The sequence below is a fragment of the Hippocampus bargibanti genome, linkage group LG18 (genome assembly GCF_051943395.1).
Source record: "Hippocampus bargibanti isolate YZ-2025 linkage group LG18, ASM5194339v1, whole genome shotgun sequence".
Lineage (NCBI taxonomy): Eukaryota > Metazoa > Chordata > Actinopteri > Syngnathiformes > Syngnathidae > Hippocampus > Hippocampus bargibanti.
The window spans coordinates 16,163,962-16,188,813 of NC_142751.1; the positions used below are offsets into that span (position 1 = coordinate 16,163,962).

Consider the following 24,852-nt stretch of genomic DNA (forward strand, 5'->3'; position numbering starts at 1 on the left):
TCCAGGTTATTACTTTCATCAAGTCAAGGTGTTGAAATGCTGGCGGATGCCGATTGTAAGTAAAAACAGTCCTCATCAGCCCGTAGCCTCATTTCACACTGAACGTCGACGGCGTCGTCACATGACTTTTCACACTCAATCTTCTTGTTTATTTATTTTTGTTTCCGTAGGAGTGTTTGCGTTTGGTTTGTTTGCCACGGACATTTTGGTCAACGCGGGCCAGGTGGTGACGGGCGGCCTCTCGCCCTACTTCCTGTCCGTGTGCAAGCCCAACTACACGGGCAGCGAGTGCCGATTGCACCATCAGTTTATCACCAACGCCAACATCTGTACGGGAAACGCCATCATTGTGGGCGACGCCCGGCGCTCTTTCCCGTCCAAAGACGCCTCCCTCAGCGTTTACTCGGCTGTTTACTTGACGGTGGGAGATCCTTTTTTTTCTCCTTTACTTTCATTTTAACTGCCATTCGCAAATAGTGGACGTAGAGCGCCGTTCTCTAATTTGTTGGGGTTTTGATTTTTCATGCTTGGGTGCCGATAAAGCGCATGCAGCATTTCCCTTTTTGTTAGCGCTTTGTTCCAGTTTGAGCTGTTGATAAAGCGTTGTATTTTGGCCACCCACCCTCATTTCAAGCTCATATAACCGCGGACCCATATCATTTAGGAATGAACTTTTTTTTTTCTGATGAAAGAAGAGCACCCTCTGGCACTACAGAGGACACATTTTTTTGCACACGTCTGGCAGTGATTGAGTTAAATCGGGACTGCTGCTGGAAGGTCGACGCGCCTCCATTTAAGTATTCTTGAAGGGAAAAAAATGTTCAAAGGATTGTCCGCAGGCAGGGTTTTTCGGAATAAACATCAACTCGACAGGACATGAACGGGCCAAGTTTACCCGAATATTTTTGTCCGTTCCGAGTTGAAATGTTCTGCTCTTGCTAATAACGTCAGCGAGATCAAAGGTGGCCAGTTTGCGTCATTCCGACCACCCGATTTTGTTCAAATGGGAAAATCCACGGCGCGATTGCAGACTAAAGATGGGCTTTCTATCGGACTTTTTTTTTTTTCCAGATGTACATCACCAGTACCATCAAGACCAAATCCAGTCGCTTGGCCAAACCCGTCCTTTGTCTGGCCACTCTGTGCTCAGCCTTCCTGACGGGTCTCAACCGCGTTTCGGAGTACCGAAACCACTGCTCCGACGTGGCGGCTGGATTCATCCTTGGAACGGCGGTTGCACTTTTTCTGGTGAGGACCACGTCCATTCGAGAGTTTGATCATCACATTCTAAGAGAGTCGTCTGAAGCCATTATTTCGACGAGTCATTACACGGCTTATCACATTGTGTGACTCAGTATTGAACTGCTGTTGGCGCCGTCTCTGTTTTGAGTGCGAGGAAAATCACACTGGTGGTTTTAGGCTACCACTCCCACTCCTCCCCAATTCAGAAACAACTTGTTCCACGGTCTCCAGTGCTTCATTAGATGTAATTGCTTTTTGGTCGTCACGCGTGGAAAGAAGCTCGGAAAAGAGGGGAGACGACATCAAGCCGAGACTGACGACACGGCAGCGGAGCGGACGGGAGCCCTACTGGCACCGAGCATCCTTTTAATCAGGGGATTGGATTGTTCCCGCTGCCAAAGGTTGAACCCGCCTGCCTCTGTTTCTTCGTCCGTCTGTCAGCGACTTCTTACAAAGACTATCAGGCTGATTTGCCTCACGGGGGGAGGCTGTCAATCATGGAACTCATCGCAAAGCCTTTTTCCATGTTGGGCTCCAAGTCGTTGCTTTGGAAATCAACCAGAACTTATGGAACCCTCCAATGTCCAATTGTTTTTATAAGCCTTTTCAATGACGTCTTTGAGCATCAGAGACATTTTAATGACCTGCAATAAAATGTCCTCATGTTGAAGAGTCACCGAACAAGAGTGACATCTTCAATTGGTAACGAGACAGATGGATGGACAGGAAGCCGGACCAGGTTCTTTTTTTCAAATGGGTCCTTGAGGTTTGTTTGACTTCCATCTCATCATAAATTGTTTGCCCCGTGGTCAAGGCCGGCGTCGAAGCCATTTGTTGGTGTCACAGACAGCGACCGACAGGATCAATTTCGGCTTTCTCTCTTCCAGCCCCCGCGCAAAACATCGTGGAGGTGTTCCATAGGCTTCTTCGTGTCGCTGCCAAATAAACAAGTTGGAGGCAAGATTGTCTCTCACTTTCATTGCGACTTGAACAAACAAGATGCTGCGTGCTGGATGGGTCAAAACACAGGAACAGATACCATCTGTCATGACCGCAAAGTGACCATCCGGATGAACTCATTCACTGCTACAAATTGCCACTCCAGTGCCAGGGTTTTTCTCATTGTCACGTGAATACCAGCACCCACAGAATATGGACTTTTTGAAAAACATAAACAATGCAGTGTAAGAAACCTTTGACTCTCTTCTTTCATCAGAAGAAAATACAGGTAACAACTGACTTACGACCGGCTCGACTTACGACCACCCGTACTTGCGACTGTGACCTCCAGACCCAATTTTAAAATTTTAATTCTACGCCTGGCACCGCAACGCGCTAGCAGGCCGGCAACGCGTACAACAATTTTGGCCAGCCTGCCAGCATCTCACGCTCACACAGCAATCGACCGTGTGATGGCGCCAGAAGGAGGGGGAGTTTGCCAGTCACTTAGCCTCCGAGTCTCTATTCAACATACTGAATGTATTTCGACTTACAACCATTTTGACTTACGACCGTTTGGTCGGAACGGAACTTGGTCGTAAGTCGGATGTTACCTGTACTTAATTCCCAAGTTATATGGGTCTGGAGTTATCTAAGCTGTTGTCACCACTGGGTTAACGTGCTCCACAATTACGGCAGACCCCCCCATCCCCCGGCGTGCAGCATTGAAAATGCCGGATTACTTTCGATTTTGCCATAATTAAAAACATGGAGAGGGAATATGGTGCATTACTAAGTACTTTGTGCACTCGCACTGTTTGAGGAACATTAAAGATTGGCCAAAACAGAGCGACACACAAAAAATCCAAGGAATAGTCTCCCTTTGGACACATTATTTTTGAGGTCTAATCCACCCCGACCCAGAACGCCATCGGGCGTATACGTGCGGTCATGTGATGGGCTCGGCACTGACTGGCCTTTCTGTTGATTTAGGGTGTGTGCGTGGTGAACAACTTCAAAGGCGTCCACGGTGCCACCAGCAAACAGAAGAGTGAAGATTACCGCGGCCTCCCCCTCATGACTTTCCCTCGCGTCGAGAGTCCTCTGGAGACCCTCAGTGCACAGGTACATCCTCAACGGCAATTTGTCAATGTTTGTCAATGCGTGTGTGTGTGTGTGTGTGTGTGTTTCTTTACAAATGACACATCAACAATGCACGGGCATGTTAGCATGTTCCATGTCCTCATCTCCCCAGTGAAACACTTAACTGAAGCTCAACCGCAGCATTCCTGACACTCACCTGATGATGTTTTCCTCTTTCCATTCACCTTCACTACCCTCTTCCCATATCCCCCCTTACCCCACCCCAATTCCTTCTGTGGTACCTAAAAACATCCTCCGTCCTCATCCCTCTTTACCTCCCAACCCCCATTTTCAGAACCACTCGGCATCCATGACGGAGGTCACATGACTAAGGGGGCAGCACCGGGTCACGTTTACGTCTCCGCAGCACTTCCAGACACAATGACAAGGACGCATGTCACGTGGCTTCGATTGCTTACCAAAATCAAACCCTGATCTGTCTGTCTAGTTCTCCCCATGCCCACCCTGCACTCCCCCCCCCACCCTGGCGGGACAAAATCCACCACGTTTTGTGATGGGTGTTCCCAAAACAAAAGCAAGCACAGATTGTTTTCATGAATAACAACCCATCGGGGCATTTCTGTTCCACCGAGGTGTTGTTGTGTTTTTGTTTTGTTGGAAGACTGTGTTTTTTTTTTGCACATTTTGTATGAGCGATTGATGTTTTCCCCAGCCTGACAGCGTTCCGCTTGCATAAGTCTGTGTTGCATCACATCCTGTCAGGTGACTCCCCCCCCCCCACGTCCAGTCCTGTCTGAAAATGTGCTCTGGAACACGAGCAACGTCGATGTTGTCAATTTGTGATGTTTGTCATTTGTACGAGAGAGAGAGAATCGTTCTTTTTGTATTATGGCTGTACAGGTAACATGCGACTTACGATCGAGTCCTGTTCCAACCAAACGGTCGTAAGTTGAAATGGTCGTAAGTCCAAATCCATTCAAAATGTTGAATAGAGACTAAATGACACGCCCCCCCCCCCCCCATCCCTTGTGGTGCCATCACACAGTCGATTGCTGTGCGAGAATGAGATGCGGGCTGGCTGCCTGGCCAAAATTGTCCTAAGCGTCGCCGACCTGCTAGCGCATTGCCGTGCCAGGCGTAGAATTAATATTTTTAAAAATAGGGTCTGAAGGCCACGGTCGTAAGTACGGGTGGTCGTATGTCGAGCTGGTCGTAAGTCGGATGTTACCTGTACGTATATGAATCGACCAAGTGAGGTCGAATTTTTTGTTAATCTGTACTATAACGATCCTTTCGGACCTGTTAGCCTGCTGTAAACGTCAAAATGATATGCTGTCAATCAAACACATTCCCGTAATGCCGGACCACCAGAAATGTGAATGATGTGGCCCTAAAAACTGAACATCGTTTCAAAACAAGTGCTTGTCAGTGGATCTGGATTCAGGTTTTCTTGATCAGATTTTCCGAAATGAAATCCCGCTCCGTATACCGTTGAAATCTGTTTTTGAGCGAGTCAATCGCTTACTCCAAAGTCTGGCGAAGCCCTTTTCCGAAAATTGTGAACCAGGCTAATGACCTTCTTCACCTTTCCTCCCCGAGGTGCCCCTCCCCCACCCACCAGTGGACTGTGATGCAATGTTGTGACTCCATTTCCTCTCGGAAGAAAAACGCCCAGCATGAAGAGAGAAGTCGAGATGTTTTATATAAAAAATAATACGTAAAATAAAACATATTCAGGATCTGACTTCAACATTTGTGATGATCATTGTGTTTGATGATGTTTCAAAAGAACTATTCATTTCAAATGCTGCATTCTTAGTTGATTTTCATTGTTTGGTTCTCTAATGAAATAGTCTGTAGCAACAAAGTGGTCTCCCGTGTGTGCTTTATCCCCCTTCAATCTGAACTGTCTTTGGTTGTGTGTATGTGTTTGTACAGTATAGCGTGAAGCTCAAAAAAGATCAATAAATCACCTTTTAACATCCCAAATCTAATCTAACAATTTCAACATCCGGATTTGTTGCTGTTGTAGGATCATTAAAGATGTGTTCAGTAATGACCGAACCTGCTGTGGCCTTAAATGCACATCGTGAACAATTTCAAGTCCTTGCTTGAGCCCACATGTATGTTTCTAGAGTATGGGGAGAAGCTAGGCTATCTGAAGAAAACAAGCACGGGAAGTCACTGAAACGCCACATTGACCTTATTATGATAAATGCTGTACGACTAGCGGAAAGGAAATGTGTTGACCAGTTCCGAGTCTGAAGACGAAATACCATGTCACGCTGAAGCGGGCTCGAAACCAAATCTTGCCGTGTGTTGTTAGTTAGCAAATAAATTGTGCAGCCGTGCCGCATGACGGGATGCTTCCTCAGACAGAAGGTGAGCAGAAGAGCGCAAGATCTGTGAAATCTTGTCACTCTGACACTATTTTGTTTGTACTGAAGTCGTTCTGTCACGGCATTATCAACTATACTGACAGATATGTCGCACAAAGCACAACGTATACTCTGTCTCTCACTTTCTCTCTCTCTTCCTGTCTCAGATTCACAGAGTGAGCCGGCTTATGTGCCAGTGCTCTTGCCCTTCTGCTCTGACGGGTATTTATTTCAGCGGTGACAGTCTGCGCTCACCGCCTTGAAATATAAGAGTCTGTTGGTGTGCGAGCCTTTGTGTGTTCGGCAGTCCTTGGCTTTCACAGACTGCCTGATATTGGCCTCAAAGCAATCGAAGTGAGGGATGCTTCGACGACCAAATATTGGTTCAAGGCAGGCAGTGGTACGGCGCTCTGATGTTGTTTGTAATTATAATGGAGTTTATTTATTCATTTTTTATAGATTGAAGAGTCAAGTAGCTGCAGGTGGATTTCGCAAATACAGCAATCCACAAATAAATCCATTTAAATCCCACGCTACAAAAGTAAACACCTCTAGTGCAATTATTGGCCATGTGTTTAATCTGAAGTGTGTAGACATCATTTCAAAATCATTACGAATGCAAAGGAGAGAGGTCAGTCTTGAAAGACAAAAGTTCAATCGATTTACTCTGATCTGGAACCCTGATACGGCCGATCAGTGTAGGATCACAAGACCGGATGTCATGCTGCCACTATGACGCCCGGAAAATAAGAGACTCAAGACACACCAATGGATTTCCAAAGCTCAGATGTAAACATGACAAGGTTTTGTTGAGATCTAAGTGACATTGAGACTCCATGGTTGGGTTCAAGCTCAGGTCATTGCCGCTTTCGATGAGACCCAGGTGATTTGGCCCATTTGGCTTAAATATGCGTCTTCGTATCTAGGATCGGTCTTATAATCGGCGCAAAGTGAATCTGTTCCTTTGAAGACGTGAGGTATAGAGGGGGAGGAGTGAGTGAAAAGTAGGGAATGGATGAAAGAAAATGAAGGTAAAGGGGTAAAGAGGTAGTGCATGGGATGGTTTACACGGCTCTACACAAAGCGAAACAACCAAGGAAGGACTGACCTGGTGCTTGATACCATACATTGCCGGCTGTTCCCTGCCAATGCAATTCGCATGTCAAGAAATAGTGAACGGATTCTTTTGGTGCTACCCACAGGATATGGTCCGAAAAGAACCTATCCGTCAAGTCATCAGGATTCTCCCAGCAGGAGTTCACCAATAAATGCTCAAGCTCCATCCATCGTGAAGACGTCCTTTTGCATAACCAACACCTATAAAGTTTTCCCCCCCAGACACATTTTGGACAAGTTTCAGGACTCTTGGAGTGTGTCTTGTTGTTGGGACTGTGTGTACTGTGATAATTGGTTACACTGGGGCACGGTAGCTCGACTAGGTGTAGTCAGGTTTGTTAGCGGGCTTTCCGACTGGTACTTTTCAAGTTCTCTTTTCCTCCTTATGGCCGACTGCAACTGCTGCTTGATCGCATAGATTTGACTCTCCAGTTCCGACAGTTCTTGTGCCAAGGGACGGTGGCACACACCCAGCCCAGGACCACAATCCCCCACACCCAAACCCAGACACTGTCCTGGGGTCACGCTCCCTTGTCCTTGCACCAGTCCTTGGGGACAGAAGCGACCCATCAGGTTGGATCTCCCATTCGAAGTGGTGACAATGGGAAGATGTTTCTCCAGTTGCGGAAGTGAATGGTGAAGAGGAAGAGCAGAAGTCGGTGAAAGTGGAAGAGGACGATCCTGGGAAGACGGATGCTCCAAGTCATTATGCGCCTCGTTCGGAAGAACCCTACGCCTGTTGCAAAGAGAAGACTCGACGGGATTCCAGGATGCTGATTGGTTGTTTCCTTCATTGCACCTGAAGATGCAGAAAAAGAGGGACATGTAATGTGCCCCCTCTTTTTTCCCCCAAACATCTTTAATATGCGGTCCATGCACCGATTCTTGGAAGCGTCCAGCCAGGATCGTGGTGACCTCAAATTTCAAAAATCAATACTCTAATCTCATTTATACGGATTACATAACCACCGTTTTACTTAGTCACTGGATTGTGTGTGTAAAAATATATATATTTATATAAACAAAAATGCAGCCGCAGATCCACATATTAATATTCTAAAAACTTCATGTGTGAGCCTATATTGCCATTCATTATTCAAATGGAAATTATTAATTTAGTTCCACACGTGTTCGACATAACTCCAAAATGGTTGCTTTTCACCTCTCCAGACCATTTCGAGGTCATTCAAAGGTTTTTTTTTCCCCATGTCATCTTCAAAAATAGCCTGGACCAGATACTGTACATGCACTTTGTCCCATTGCGTCTGATTATTCATTCACATGTTCCTGATGTGCATGAATATTAATTTTGACAATGTTCCAAAGTATTACAAATGTTCTTACAGCTTGTTGTGCACCAAGGTATTGTTGCAAACAACCACAAAGATCCGGCCCGTTGTGCCATTACATCACTGCTCAACTTTTCGCAATATACATTTAGCACCGAATGTGTTACTTCCTTTCACCAAAAAGTGGGAAACGTTATACCATCACATATCTTGTGGTACTCTGACACCAGAGGTAGAGTAACGCATTTTTCGCCTTCAATGAATGGCAGGTTTTCAAAGTGTTTTCATACTGTATATAGGGCGCACCGCATTATAAAAGTTGTTTTCTCAGGAAATGTCGACACCATTTACAGCCTAAAACCTCAGTGAGGTAAACGAGAAATCCTTCATTTTTGTTCACTCTAAATCCAGCAATACAAAAAAGATGTTTTTTTTTTACAGCAAATTGACACTTGATTTGGAGTGTCCTCTCTGCGTGTAGGGCTAAACCGGGACAAATTTGAAACAGAAGCATAAGAGCTTTTTTTTTGGGGGGGGGGGGGGGGGGGGGGGGACAACAGAACCCTAGCTCAGCAAAAGCTCAACGGACACTTTAACTTCCTCTTCAAAGTGTCTAGCTACTAGAGTAGGACACACATTCTGCTTATTTGATCATCTGCAGTCATTCTGACTCTTAAGAAAATTGACTTCATCAGACAACTACAGTGGGGACAATTCTGGAATTTTGGCTTTTATTTCAACTACTCCAAAAAAAGAAGATTAAAAGCCATGGTTAATAGATTGTTGTCTAAATTGCAGTATTGAGAATCCGGGCAAATTGCAGTTGAAAACAAGTGTAATTTGATTTCTAAGGCAGTCACATTGCAACAATATTTCAGGAATTAAACCTGACACGGTTATCACCTCAATATCCGTTGCAGCTAATTACTTTTCCGACATACGGATCCGTTTTATTTACTTTCCCCATTAAAATGGGCCCTTAAAATCCAACCTGGATGTTAATTGGTGTCACCCTAATCTGGCACTAATATCTCAGCAAACTAATCACGAAGGATTTAGGAAAGTGACTTTCCGCTTTCAAGTCGATGTTTTTTCTTTCGGTATCGTTACATTTTGTTTCTATCGGAAAAAAAACCTTTCTGGACAGTACCTCTTGTCAGGCTTGGTGATGGTCGGCAGCTTGTCATCGGTAAAGACAGAGTTGAGGGCTCGGTGTAATCTCTGCAGAGCAAGCAACAATCAAACCGTCACTTCTTTTTGGCCTCAAACTACTTTGGAAGGTTTCGTTAATTAGCAGAATATTTATTTTGCGTTACCCCAAAACGTTTTTTCGTTCATTAAACACTTTCTATGAGACTATGCATCTGAATCGCCATTACTTGTACCTCAGACACTATAAGGAATGTCACCCCTCCCTGCCACGTTCACAATGCATCATTTGGCGTGTAGAGCGAGTGAGCAGAGTACCTGGCTGGTGTGCAGCCAATATTTGAAGTGTGGCTCTTTGACCCTCGGGATCACCAGCTTATACACAATATGTTCCGCCATGGTGGTCAACAGAGATAAGGCCACGCCCACACATAGCATCACAAACAGCCCGGAGAAATGTTTGATCCCCATCTGTAAGGTCTGGATGAAGAAACAGAAACATAGTCAAGAAGACTTCCAATGCTTTGAAAACTACTTGAGAATGAAAAATCGGATTTGGTTCACAGTTCTAAACAAAATAGAAAACTGCGATGAAAAAATGCAACACATTTCACAATCGACTCCGAGACCAAGCCAAAATTCTGACCTAGACTAATTTCATGGATGCATTCATAGAAAGACTGTCGATTGTCTTAACTATCGCGTTTCCATGGAGTAAATTTTACAGATTAATTTGAGAGATAATACACTTACAACACACTCCTGAGATCGTTACCACATAGGCTTAGTTATGCTGATGCGGTAATACCAGAGCAAATGGGGTAATCAGGCCAGTTATCGACCATAATCAGTCAGGAAAATAGAAGTAATGAGTGTAGCCTCAGGAAATGACCCTCTGTTCCCCCCAACCTGAGGGCAAGGATCTATCATAGCAGAGGTCTGGCACCGCCACCTCTGGACAGTAGGAATATATATATATATATAGGGCCAGGGCTACCAGCAAATTTTAGTTCGCTGACGAAGTCTCTTGGATAACAAGCGAAACGTCCAACACCTTGAAAGAAGTACAGATGACTGCTGAAGAAACCTTTTCACCGATGGACCACTCCTGTACGACTGAGAGCTTACACAGACGTTGAGAGATCGAATTTACCATCACCATCAGGCTAATTTATCAATTTGACAATTAGCGGTGAATTACATGTCAATAATCTGGACAGGACATCCTGCACCTACCTCGTAATTAAACATTAAAGATTTATTAGGAAGATAAGTATCACTTGATTGTTTCACAGTGAGTTGGTAGTTTTATGATGAGAGGAAGTGACTTCTTGGCATTGACAAAAGTTTGATCAAAAAAATCAAGCTCCGCAGAAATTTGAAATGAAGAAAAGCAATTTGATCTCCTGATTATCATTTCAGCAGGTCACGGTGCTCATCAAGCTAGAGCGCAGAGAGACGTAGAAAGCTCGGCGTGGGTGGCCGTCAACAACAGTGCGCTGGCTGAATATCAACAACACAAAGCAAAATAAACACCAGATGGACATCAAGGCGACATCAACAAGCCTTCATTGATTTGCTGCCGGCGGCGGTGAAGGTGGCTGCGTTCTTTACCTCAGTCACGGCGAAACTGCGCTTCCCGCACGGCACCACCTTGTACCATTTGTCATGCAGCATGTCCATGAAGCCGTCCGACTTGTACTGACTGATAAGCTCCGACAAGTTGGAAGTGAGCGCGGAGTTCTGAGGAAGCCCGATCCCATATCCTGTTGGTGAGCACGCAAACAACCCCACCGGACCCCAACATAAACAAACAAATCAATCCATCCATATATGCATGCATGCATGCCTACCCACATACCTACATAGGTACATACCCACATACATACCTACCCGCATACCTACGTACTCACATACATACATACATACCCACATACATTCATCCAAGTGTTTTACAGGTTTCTCTTTACGTATTTTATTTTTTACATTTTGTGAATTGCTGCTGAATTCAGCAATGTGCGTCACGGCAATTAGCACAATTACTAAGGTTCACCCCCTCGGTGACATGAACTGAATTGACACGGATGCTGTGTAAGGTAATTAAAGGCAGCAATGGTATGTGGGCCGACGGAGGCCCGTAATGGACCGTTAACCACCGCGGGGACGTTCTCACAGCGGGTGAATGATGTTTCCGTAAATGGGCTCCAGATTAACAAAACAGCGCGTGGACTGCAAGCTTTTAAAAGCCCAGACGATGAACACTGTTAAATGGCGGCCCATTGATATTAAGGCTTGGCTTCTGCTAAAACGGACAACCTCCGTCCCATTTTCAGGTCCCCTTCCTTACCTTCAATGGCAAACGGTTTGCCAACCGTCAGTGTTTTGCAGTCTGCATCAATTGAGACCTCATAATCCAGCAGGGCTTTGTCCATGATGAAGGCGTCCAACTTCTGGGGATCGGCCCTTGAAACACACCACAATTCAAAGATGTCTCGCCGTCATTCCAAAGTCAATAAATACAGACGTGAAGGATACCAATGACCAGTCATTTGTGGCGTAAATCCCGAAATTGCGCATTTGTGGCTCCCGAGCTGTCATTTTCTGAAGTTGACATTCCAGTTGAGCCTCATAAGAACAATAAGAATACATTTGATTTTCAAAACTCTCAAGGTCACTTTCCAGTCACAGGACAAGTTAGATAGCTAGCCAGCTAGATAGCGATATGTACAACTCTAGCTATCTACCTAGATAGCTAGCCAGCTATGTCACTGGCTAGCTATCTAACTTGTCCTGTGACTGGAAAGTGACCTTGAGAGTTTTGAAAGGCGCTTAGAAATACAATGGATTATTATTATTAATAATAATATTATTATGATAGAGAGACAGCTAGTTAGAGAGCTACAGAGCTCATCATCCACATTTTAGAGGCTCAGAGAAAAACCCCAAAATGTGTCATCCGTTTAAATTGTGTTCTCCCCGACTTGTGTTTGTATCCCAGCTGGCATTTCTCACTTTATACTTTTTTTCTTTTTTTGCTTTGCTCAGTGAGGACGCCGGTAGAATGTCGAAGCACTTTAGGATGACAGCGAAGGTGCCGAAAAATAAGTAGATAGGAGATGGGAGCTGAATGTGAAGTGAAGGCAGAGGCGTAGTCCAAAATGACTTGAGCATTGCCCCCCCCTCCCCCAGCCCACCCCTCCTTCTTTTCACTTGACATTTATGTGATATTTGCAACAACATAAAAATAAATGCTGAAACCTGACCGTGCAATTTTTACATTTGTATGCATGTATAACAAACGAGTATCGTTCACGCAATGTATGCAAGCCAGGAGAATTTACTTGAGCAGGTGTATCCCGTTCAGTGTTGCTGGCACGTTATAGCGCCGCATGTACTCGTGCATCTCGGGAAAACTCTTTTTCACGTAGTCTTCGGCACTGCTTTCTCTCACTGTGGCAAATCGAAATCCCTGCGAGGGATGGTGCAACTGCAAGAAGGGTAGTGGAGTTATTCAAGCTTTAATATCAGACCCCCCCACACAAACGAATCCCCACCACCCGTTTACTTCAGACGGCTATTGATTTCCCAAGGTTACACAACACTTTCTACCTTCTTAGAATACCTGCATTAAAAAGTATACCAAATGTTGTCTTGTTTAACTCATTCACTGTCAAAGCCTGTAACCCGATAAGCTTCCCACTGTTGTCACCGCTGACCCCATTAAAGGTTAAGGTGACAAATACCTTCGGGTCATGGATCCCTGACAACTGCTCATAGGTCTTCTCGCCAACCATGACCGCCGCCAGATTGGCAGTGTAGGTGGACAGGCAGAAGAGACAGAAAATGGCCCAAAGGTTCATCAGCAGACGACCCGTCCAGCACTTTGGGGGCTTGATGGCAACGGTTCTTCCAAAAAGGATGGCGTAGCACACGTTGAGAGCCGAGGAGAAGGAGAAGACGCGATCTCGGTTGCGTCCTCGTGGCGTCATCCCAAATGGGCTGTGCCACTCGTACAGAGTCAGGAAGATGGCGGTGACGTGGAGGGAGACAAAGATACCGAGCCACATTGACCAGTGGAGAGGCCACATGAAGGCCCCGATGGGTGCTGCCGTGTCTCGGGTGCGCACCTAAACACACAAGTTCAAAACCAACTCTTAGTAATTTCTCATCGTCAGATCATTCCAACTGGATTGGCTCCCGTTCCTGAAAGCTTTTCGGGTTTCTGTTCCTTTTACAATGCTGTTCATTATACAAGCCGACATTGTTGATTTCCATTGGAAAATCTGACCCACTTTAAGGCCCGCTCCTTAAAAAATTACTGTTTAAAGCAGATTGAATCCCACTTGAATGACGACATGAAGTACAGGATTTTCCGGACTATAAAGCGCACCGGATTACATGCAGGCGCATCTTCAATGAATGACATATTTTAAAGCTTTTTTTCCATATACAAGGCACACTGGATGATTATAAGGTGCATGGTCAGCTTTTGAAAACTTTGAAGGCTTTTAGGTGCACCTTATAATGAGGAAAATATGGTAAATTCGGATGTATACAATGAGCCTTCAATGAATGACATATTCAAACCTTTTCCATACACAAGGCGCACTGGATTATAAAGCGCATGGTCAGCTTTTGAAAACTTTGAAGGCTTTTAGGTGTACCTTATAATGCGGAAAATACAGTAAATCCGGATTTATGCGCTGAGTTGTCAAAAAGACTTATTGGAATGAACAGATTTGTGAGGATATGGACCTCCTATCCCAGGAAAATGTAACTTTCCTTTCTGTAAGAGAAGACGAAGTAACTGGCTGCTTCCGTCAGTCCCCGGGTTTAAATCAAATCATTGCCGTAATAAGGTGACGAGATAGATAAAGAAGGTGGAGGATTTTAAGTACTTGGTGTCAACTGTCCAGAGCAATGGAGAGTGTGGAAAAGAGGTGAAGAAGTGTGTCCAGGCAGGCTGGAGCGGCTGGAGAAAAATGTCAGGTGTGATGTGCGATAGAAGGGTTTCAGCTAGGATGAAAGGAAAAGTGTATAAAACAGTGGTGAGACCAGCCATGATGTTTGGACTGGAGACGGTGCCACTGAAGAAAAGACAGAAAGCAGAGCTGGAGGTAGCAGAGCTGAAGATGTTGAGGTTTTCTTTGGGAGTGACCAGGTTGGATAGGATCAGGAATGAGTATATCAGAGGGACAACTCATATTCGAGGCTTTGGAGAGAAAGTCAGACTGAGATGGTTTGGACATGTCCAGAGGAGAGAGAGAGTGACTATATCGGGAGAAGGATGCTGAGCCTTCAACTGCCAGGCAGGAGACCGAGAGGAAGACCAAAGAGCAGGTTTACTGACGTTGTCAAAGAAGACATGAAGGTAGCTGGTGTGAGAGAAGAGGATGCACAAAACCGGCTTAGTTGGAGGACACTGATTCGCTGTGGCGACCCCTGAAGGGAAAAGCCCAAAGAAGAAGAAGACTCTCAGCAACGTAAGCATGCAATGTGGGGATGATGACTCCAAATAATAATGAGTCTGATTTGTTATGTTTGTAATAAGGTGACCGTTCAAATCTCATAAGGGGGGATTGGACAGCATGTCGTAAAAATCCTTACAGACAATGACCAGTCGCTCAGTATGGCTTGAGATGAGGTCAATGAGAGAGAGAGAAGGATCAAAGAGTAAACAGAATAACGATGAAAAAGAGACAACTGACCAGAATTCCCAGGCTGGTGGAGAAGAAGGGCGAGGTGAAGTCAATGACTTGGCTTCTTGCGGAGTTAATACTGAAAGACGTCACGGCCAGGTGAGCAGCACCACTTCGCAGGTCACCCACTAATCCCGTCCAGCGGCCATTTTTCAAGCCTCCGTATTTCCCATCCCCAACGATGTAAAGGTCAAAGCTGAATCCCATGTCCTCCGCCACTTTCTCCAGCAAGTCAATACAATAACCATAGCAGCATTTCTTTGCGTCCGTAGGGACGGATCCATTCGGTCCGGCAAGATTTTGGAAAAAACTCTGTAAAACCGATGAGTCATTGGTGAGAGGGTCGAGGCACAACTGGCCGGCAGGACACAGGCCGTCTCCATCCACGTCCCGAGTGAAGACAAACGGGTGCTCCACCAGCGTGACCACCCGCAAATGGAGCTTCGTGGGTCTGCGCCAGTCGCCTCCTCCTCCGGAAGCCTGGCGGTTGGTCCAGGCCCCCTGGTCCATCAGAACTTTCCCTCTGCGCCAACGTCCGAGTCTGGTCCAAGTTGGCTGGCCCAGAGGATCCAGCTGGAGGGACCAGATGTAGTGATGGGGCTCGGAGAGGATAGTTTGGCTCTTGCCGTCTCGGAATAGAAAGCCACTCTGGCCCTCAAAGGATGTGTTGGAAAGAAATCTGAAGGGAATGAAACACACGCATCAATTATTTGCAGGAAGAAAACATTTAATAATGAAAACAACCCAAATCCAGAAATGAACTGTCGTACAATATTTTTTTAATTTTTTTTAATTCATGTGTCCACTCCAGTGCCAGGGTTTTTGTCATTTTCACTTAAATTGCAAGACACACAGAAGTTTAGGACTACATACCATTCAATACAGCATATGAAACATTGGACTATCTTCTTTCATCAGAAAAACAAAGTTATTTCCTAAATTATATGAATCTGCAGTTATCTGATCTTGAATTGGGGGCAAAAGGCAAATGCTGCCCTGTCGTGCAGGGGAAAACATTGCCAGAGGTCCGACCAGCGCTTTTTCGACACCCCTCTCGAAAGAAAAACCAAAACCCGTACAAATTCAGGAATGACGCTCCACGTCATGCTTTTCAATTTGCGAATGGCAGTAAATCAGTTCTTTTGAATCCATACATGGCTCGTCACTTATTGTGTTTGTGAACGAGGTAAATTTGTTGTCTATCTGAGCAAATGTAGAGCAACATATATATATATATATATATATATATATATACACACACACCAGTCATAATAGCGGCAAATTAGAATTTTCAGGATTCATATTTTTGGACTACGGAAGGAAGGAAGTACAAAGAGATCATGCATAATCCAGCTGGACGCAACAGGTGCTTATCACCCCCTCCCTCAACACACACACTACCCCCAACCATGACAGTCAACAGGATAAGCAGTATAGAAGCGTCAACAGCGTCAGCAACAGACACAAGCCAATTTCACAGCAAATTCCCAAATAATTGGGCCTTCAGACACCAATGGAGCCATCAGTTATTTGGCGCTCTATTTTAGACACAAATCACCCAAGCGAGACATTGGCCATGGCCCGAGTATGCCATACCACGCTGGAATCCAGATAACGGGTAGTGGCATCACCACACAAGTGTCATGGGGAAATTTGACCTCATTTACCCACATTTTTACCTCAATGAATCATGAATGCTAATCTCTCATCCCGGTTTACTCACCGGCTGCATTTTACCTCTTGAGATACAAAACAGAAGACTGCAAATTGGCTGGTTAGCTTAAATGTCACATTGGTACCTTGTACACGGTACGATAAGCAAATGAGAAAGCTGGCCCGATTCCTTTGTGTGAAAGTGAGCGTTACAGCAGAGGACAGAGCGTGGCCCTATATATGATCACGCCATGCCTCTCAGTGAACCGATGCTACAGGCTGTCCGAGAGTGTCGACCTCATCCTTTCTAGCACATCAGCCGACAGAACAATCAAGTCCATTTCCTGATTCCCCAAACTCCAAAATTTGACCGCAAAAAGGTTTATTCTGAAAGAAAAAAGTGTCGTACAATTGTTGACATTGAGGCGGTGTCCACTCAAAGAAAGAGAAGAGCTGAGTCGGTAGACATTTTAGAAGATGGCCTCTCACAGTTGTCTCTTTCATTTCTGACGCCTGTCCTGATTTGGCTGTCTTATGCAAGTGACATACAGCCCCCCCCCCCAAATAAATAAAATAAAATAAAAAATGGCTCCTTGGCTGACGCGTGTGTGGCAAAAAAAAACTAACAACAGCAAATTGCAAACTAAGAACAGAATTTTGAAAATAAAATGAAAAAAAGGCAGTTTAGCATGGACTACATCAAAGTCAGTTTTCACTTCTGGAGCAAATTTCCAAAAGCTCAGATAACTCCAGACCCATACAGCTTAGGAATGAACTCATTCTTTATGATGAAAGAAGAGAATCTAAGCTTTCTTACACTGCATTGAAAGTTGATGTCGGCCTAAAAGTCAAAATTCTGTGGGTCCTGAAATTCGAGTGATAATGACAAAAACCCTGGCACTGGAGTGGAGACATTTTTGCATTTTGTTTATTCTCTCAATTATTTGACTTGCTCTCCTGTCTTTTGTTTTACCTCCACGGGCTTTGAACAGGACGCCGCTTTGTAGCACCTTCTACTTATTCGGCTGATCTGATTGCTGAGCACCAAGTGGCGCATCGTTGGATGCTAATTCACTTGCTCGTGTGGGAAGATTCTTTCAAGTCACATCGCTTAGCGTTATGACGAGGTGGGGTGGGGTGTCAAGTGGGGGTCGAAAGGGGCACTGTGTACACCACAAGTAGCAAAAACTGTCATCACAGCGCTCCAGGTTCTTCAAATTACTTTGAGCAAGACTGCACATATATGTATATTTCATTTTCTTGATCCTCCGCCCCCCAAATAAAAATTAGCGTATTTTCCGGTGTATAAGGTGCACCCAAAAGCGTTAATTTTCTTCATATTACGCTGCGCCTTATACTTCGGTGCAGCGCAAAATATGGTAGTTTCACGCAACTGTCTGACTGCATTTTTGAACAGCTAACTCAACGTTTCTTCTTCATTGAATGTTACGAGAAAAAGAAGAACTGTCAACAAAATGCATTATTCATAGCTTTGATTTACATTTACACAGCGTGTTGAAGCCATGGAAGCCACAGCTCACTTCTAATCAAACGTGACGTTGTCAAAACCATCAAAAAACATATTTTGGACACGAGTCCACGATCAAAATGGGATTCACTGTTACGGGGGGACACCCTGAACCGATTGCCAGCCCATCGTAGTTTAGTTAAGCTAAACAAGTACATAGGATCTTGATTAATGCTAAGGTTAAAAGAATACTGCCAAAAACGATGCGCTCATCGTTGCTTGCAGCTCCAACATTTGACCAATATTCCTCCTCCTTTGTCGACTCCTGAAATGGATTTTTTTTCCCAACTTTGCAAGCAGTCAACACCTGTTGGCCTCTCATCTGTCACACACTATGAAATGCGTGGCTTCAACTGTTTCCTCTGAAACATCTGATACCTTGACGCCATGATTCATGACTTCCTTCATTGCAAGTGTCAAAGTCATGATGACACATGCCTGACAGGAAAACGGCAGTTTTTTTGGGAGTAGTTGTTACGTGAACTTACACGCGATAAGGCCATATCATCTTTTCGGCTAGCATGGCAGCAGGCCATGCTAGCTATCTGATCTGTTCTTTCTATGTGAATGGTGTTTGTATATGCAAATGAAAGTGACACCAATCCATAATTCATAAGATTCTCCAATTGGAGTCATGTTAATAAAGACCTCATTTCCTCAACCTTTCTTCCCGGAGATGATCCCCGCTGCTGATTCAGTTGTTTTTTAAGGGGATTCTCAGCAGGAAAAGGCACACTGTGATTGTATAATTCAGCGGCTTCTTCATTCCACTTTCTCATCAAAGTGACACGGACTTGATTGGTGCAGATTAGCAACCGATGCTTCGGGTATCGTGTGCCGTTGCAAGTTTCTCACTTGAAATATAAATGGCAATATGCGGTGCACGAAATATTCAGAGAGGCTCGGGCGTGTGCCGCAATCTTGATTCTCTACTGTCATTTTTTTTTTTTAATTAGAACCGAATTGACGCCTGCCATTCCCATTTCCCCCCCTCTGTACTTCACTTTGGGTTGCTTTGTACCGTTTGCGTCATTATGGAAATTCTCCTTAGTCCCTCGTTTGCCATTGCATGAATCAAAGTCAATTCACCTCTATTCCTAATCGCATTTTTCAGCTCTATACAATAACACTGTCAAGAAAAGCGGTTGGAAACGCTGCCCGTGCTAGAATTGTTGTTTCGCTGTAAGTGCTTCGACCTGCCGCTAAAACAGCAACGCCGCGACAGACTCTGGTAATGGCTTAGCCTTTTTATTGGCTCCCCTGAACAGCTTTTGCCCCCAAAATGTAATGGTTCCCCCTTCGCTCTCACCTGGGTCTTCTTCCAACAAAAGCAAGCTATAAAAAAGGTGTAAACAACCCTGGGGGAAGCAACACTACATCTCTGCCAAGCACTAAATAGAACCATTTACAATCCGATTTAGTCTCGTTCGTGGAAACAAAATAGTCTAAGTCACTTAAAGAAAGACAATAGTAATTATGCTCAGCTTTGAAGTCGCTATTCACCAACCCGAGTTTATTTGTCTCCTTCAGATTCATCAAAATTTACCAAATAATTATGAAGACAAAGCTCCAAGAACATAATAATGACACTTGAAATAAGTGAATGACCAAATGGTACTGATTATCTTTCTTCACAACAAATATGCTTGAATTTAATCTCGATCAGTGTTGCAATTACAATATTCTGATAGACAGGTAACATCCGACTTACGACCGAGTTCCGTTCCGAGCAAACGGTCGTAAGTCAAAATGAGCGTCAGTCGAAATACATTCAAAATGTTGAATAGAGACACGGAGGCTAAATGACTCTCAAACTTCTCCATCTGGTGCCATCACACAGTCGATTGTTGTGCGAGAGTGAAATGCTGGCTGGCCAAAATTGTCGTACGCGTTGCCGGCCTGCTAGCGCGTAGCGGTGCCAGGCGTAGAATTAAAATTTTTAAAATAGGGTCTGGAGGTCGTGGTCGTAAGTCAAGGCGGTCGCAAGTTGGATGTTACCTGTATAAATAAAGGTATTGCATAGTTCTGGCCAGACGAAGAAAAATGCGACATACTCGAGTGGCAAGAGTTTAGGTTGATCGTGAGTGTTTTGCACCCCTGCGTTCTTGAAAATGGTCATCCGCAGGGGTCTCTTCTAAGTGCCGTTTTATTTATACGCATCTTGTGTCAAACTGTAACTGATCCTAAATTTCAGTGCTCTGCAAATAACATTTTGTATTACTCATCTTGACGTCACAGTGACAAAAATTCCTCCGGTGACAGTTCCTTACCTCGCCAAGTAATCCCCTGAGCTTCCATTACTCTGCTGTACGTCCATACAATTTGTCGTTCCAGGAATGAGCGCGAGAGAAGGATTCTGCTGGGCGGCGCTTCCAATAGCCCGTGTCACCAGCTCCAAAGAATCCTGGACGTAGGTATCCAAAGACGGTGACGCCATGACACCGTGAGCCAAGAGACCGAGGGGTAGTCCATCTGTCCTCAACTCAGCCACGTCCTGGCCATCCCCCAAGATCCAGTGGAATTCTGGAAGCATCATCCGAGTGGCCATCGCCCACAGGCGGCGTACCTGGCGAATGTCGCACCCAAACGTCACCACGCCAACTGTGGACGAAGGCTCTCTCAGGGCCTCCAACTGCCGCATGAGAGCTTGCTGCTGCTCCGTTTTGGCGGAAGGAGTCGAAGACAAATGGTGGGAAAATGTCCAGGATGACAACTCTGCTCCTGTTGTGAGACTTAAAGCACCTCCCGAGTTCGCTAGTGGAGACAAAGTTGTCAAGTTGACAAAAGCGCCCAGGTGGAAACGGCTGTTATTTTTGACGAGGAAAAGAAATGGGCTTATGTCCCATTCCTGGCATAGCAACACATTGATGTCCCACCAGCCATTCATCATCAGAAGCGAGTAGAGAAGAAAGGGCGTCGGGGCCTCCTCCGTCCTCATGGCCATTTGGAAATGAAGAGGATTCTGATTCAAGACAAAAACGACAAATGTAAGTACAGATGAATTTGTATGAGGAGACAAACATATTTAAAAGTCAAACGAAGCAATGTGCTTTTGGAGTTGCATGTGAGGTAGACAGATGAGAAAGAGTGGGAGAGGACTGTTTTTGGCAATAAAGATGATTCTGATTCTATCCCTGGCCCTGATTGCCTCATTAGCTCTGGTATCACCTCATTAGCACGGTTAAGGGTTTTACTGTTTTCCAAAAATGGCTTCTTTGACTCTCCTCTTTCAAACCATCTATTTTCTTTAGCTAAGATTTTAACCTGACTGTCGTCAAACGAAGTCTCGATGATGGCTGAAGAAAGCCTTTCCTCATGAACTAATGCTAATGGCGGACATAAAATGGCAGAGGGGGTCATTTGGGGGTTAAAGTATGGGAAATGGCATCCAGGAAGCGAGCGATGGGTACAAGATGAGGCATCAACAACTGATGGAGTGAAGTGAATGAGGAGATTTGTCTTTAGATGCTTGATGAATCCAGCAATGGAATGAATGACTTTCCTTCTTTCAATTTGTTCCTTGAGAGCAGACACGGAGGTGAAGAGAATGGATTTTCAACCTCCACTTACTTGCTCCTATGAATATCATTAGTCACATCACAAGTTACGCAACATGTATGTATTGCAAAAAGAGAAAACACAAAAGAATGGATTCAAAAATAGAGTTCAGATATTTTATATCTTCCATTTTGCGGGGTAAAGGAGTGAGTTCACCTTCAAAATCCCTTTTTTATGTTATGTGTTAAAACAGTCAGTATGCGTGCTAAATCCGAACTAAGCCCTGGCTCGTGCCTTTAATTTTATATTTTTATTTTATTGTATTTTAATTCTAAAATACCCCCTGGTATCAAGAAGGGAACGATCTGTACGTGGTTCGTGTAACCGTCTAGCGCCTGCATGATAGAATGAAGATAGGCCTCCTGTCTTCATTTCCCAAAATGTTTGAAGTTCATCACCCATCAGCCAATGATTCCACTGTTGTGCTATTATAAAAGCTGCCAAGTCTGAAGAAGATGAATACGTGCACACTGATACACCTTGTACACACTGTAGCGCCGCCTCGGGATGGGCTTTTATCTTCAGTATTGACCTCTGTACTTTTCTCTCGGGGATGTGTCGAGCGCTTCAACGATTAATTGATTTGTGTACAATAGAAAGATGAGGACTTTATTATGGTCAATTAATACCATGTCCGCCAGTTACGTTGGCAATTCAAAGGTCCACCAACTCAAAGATTCCACGTGCATTTTTGAGTGTCAAATGTACCAGTTATATTTTAGAGATGAAATTAGCATATTTTTCGGAGTACAAGGCGCACCCCCAATGAATGGTGTATTTTCAAACTTTTTCCAGATAAAAGGTGTACCGGACTGTAAGGTAAACCTTCAATGAATGAAAACAAGTTTTCCAAATATATTATATAAATACATCAAAGTTTTCCAAATAAGGCACACCACGTTATAAGGCGCGACAGTAGAGGCTCGGGGTTCCGCACTACTTACAGTATATGGGGGAAAATGGAGTCAGTGGCTGCTGACAATATTTGCAAGACCTGTTGTGGCTCAATATTATATCACTGTACTGTACTGTATAAGGCGCAGGATCATTTTTTTGAAGAAAATTAAAGCTTTTGAGTGCGCTTTATACACGGGAAAACACGGTAGTTCAAGATGTTGAGACACATGAGACTCTCAATCTATACACCGTGGAACGGAATGACTCGAATGGTAATTTATTGCACGGTATCATCCATCCTGACTCGGACACATAAACGTAATTGATTTAGTGCACACTCTATGCACAGTCCTAAATTGCTCTGACGTCCGAGTCATTGCACAACACCAGGAGAGGCTCTGATATTTTGTGCACACAGATCAAATTAAAACACATCTACGCGCATGCACGCACTGGATAAATGGATGATATGAATGGATGAACGGATGATGGACACAAGTGGATGTTTGATGTCTAAAATTGACGTCAAGCAATCGTGTTGCGCTATGCACAATGCGACGTGGGAGAACGGCCACGGAACCCCGGAGAGGTGAATCATTGGTTGTATTGACCAAGGCGATTGATAGGTTGTTGTTGGATGGGTGGTCTATTCATCCAACGATTAATCTAACCTTTTGCATGTAAATCCTTCACCCATCCAGCGAGTAACCAATCCTGATAAGTGAATATTTACTGTCTCCTGTCATGCACCCATCACATCGTCTATCGACGTAGTGACAATTTTGCCAATGATCCAGCCAGTAATAAGTTCAACTTTCCAGTCGTCCGCTGTCAGCAAGTGGATGATGGATGGACGGTAGAAGTGAAAAGGATTAGTGGACACTAATGTGTGGATGTATGATGACTGGATGGTGGCGACACAACGGGAGGATGGAAGTGACAATGGGAATTAATGGATGGAGCAGACACGGTTTGGAGAGTGGATTGATACAATATATGGATGACATTGTGGATGGCTGGATGGATGAATGAATGAATTGAATGTTGAATGGAAGGATGGATGATGGAATGTTTAATGGAAGTATGGATGGATGATGGAATGTTTAATGGAAGGATGGATAGAATGATGGATGGATCGAATGTTGAATGAATGGATGGATGATTGATAGACGGACAGATGGATAGACGGACAGATAGATAGATAGATAGATAGATAGATAGATAGATAGATAGATAGATAGATAGATAGATAGATAGATAGATAGATAGATAGATAGAGATTTATTTTTTCTGGATCGAATTCGAGCTTTGCCACTGCAGTCTGAAATAACAGATCTTGATGAACAGATCTTGAACAGATGTTACATATACGTAGTTGCCCAAATGATCAAGATAGATGCATTTTGGCTATATTGGTTGTGCACCCACGTGCACATGATGTTCACTACTCAACTTGTGTTCGTTCTATTAATATTGTTTTTTAATTATTTTTTAAATTACTTGGCTTTGACGCTGAAACTCTGTGGGGAGAACGCTGACGACCGGCACCCGAAGTGCTTGGGACACAAAGTCCAACTTGACGAAGTCGTCCCGGTTCCGAGGAAAGGACACCACCGCGGAGATGCCCTGCACGACTACCGTGTGACACACGCTCTCCACAAACGACAGCGGGTCTTCATCCTCGGGGCTGCCCGGCGAGGCGAAAGAGAAAGCGGGGAGCTCGCCGAGCCCCGAAGCGACCGCCATGACGAGCTCCAGCGACAAATTGAAGGGAAGAATCCCAGCTCGGTTCACGGCCTCCGCCGCCAGCAGGACGGACTCCCTGGGCGCAAAGAAGCCGCGATGCCACGACGCCTTCTCTTCTCGCCGCCGGCCGTGGATTTTAGCCCGACTTCCACCGCGCTGGCCGGAAGCGGAATTTCGACTCCGAAGGTTTCGGAACTCGGACGCGGCACTTTGGGGGAACTGTTTGCCCGCAGGCGCTCGCGCGTCTTTGGAGTCCGGTGCGTTATTCCAGACATCGGAAATGCCGCTGTCGGGCAAGAAGCGAGGATGCACATGCAGAACCCCCACTCGAACCGTGTGGCCGATCCGCTTTAGAACCTGGCACGGCTGCGGGTGCGAGTGAGAGCAACGCGGAGAAAAGACAATCGCGCACACCAGGAAACACAGAAAGGAGCCGCTGGCGTTTCCTCTCTTCATCTTCAACAGCCCCATCTTCACCGTCCCCGAACTTAATCCGAAACCCGACTGAGCTCCAGATGTTCCAAATTGAGGCACCCCTGCATTGACGCCCCTCC

General features: G+C 44.9%; 2 protein-coding genes across 6 annotated transcripts in view; one reads left to right on the forward strand and one right to left on the reverse strand.

Annotated features, from left to right (window-relative positions):
• The window catches only part of LOC148885006 (phospholipid phosphatase-related protein type 1-like), a 22,303-nt gene extending 17,268 nt beyond the window's left edge, over nt 1-5,035 (forward strand). For 4 of the 5 annotated variants that reach the window (XM_089020098.1, XM_089020099.1, XM_089020096.1 and 1 more), the window contains exons 5-8: nt 171-421; nt 1,072-1,248; nt 3,175-3,306; nt 4,885-5,035. In XM_089020098.1, the coding sequence (XP_088876224.1) occupies nt 171-421; nt 1,072-1,248; nt 3,175-3,306; nt 4,885-4,929 (605 nt within the window). In that variant the 3' untranslated portion in view covers nt 4,930-5,035. Of the gene's footprint in view, nt 1-170; nt 422-1,071; nt 1,249-3,174; nt 3,307-3,619 lie in introns of all 5 variants that reach the window. The other variant, XM_089020100.1, reaches the window with a different exon arrangement.
• On the reverse strand, nt 4,030-24,774 carry grin3a (glutamate receptor, ionotropic, N-methyl-D-aspartate 3A). The gene is made up of 10 exons (XM_089020089.1): nt 24,053-24,774; nt 20,368-21,059; nt 14,926-15,595; nt 12,961-13,344; nt 12,559-12,704; nt 11,565-11,680; nt 10,832-10,983; nt 9,536-9,697; nt 9,219-9,289; nt 4,030-7,578 (listed from the first exon to the last, which is right to left on the reverse strand). The coding sequence occupies exons 1-10, from the start codon at nt 24,767-24,769 to the stop codon at nt 7,020-7,022; spliced, it is 3,669 nt and encodes a 1,222-aa protein (XP_088876215.1). The 5' UTR covers nt 24,770-24,774; the 3' UTR covers nt 4,030-7,019.
• Between the last annotated feature and the right edge of the window lie 78 nt (nt 24,775-24,852).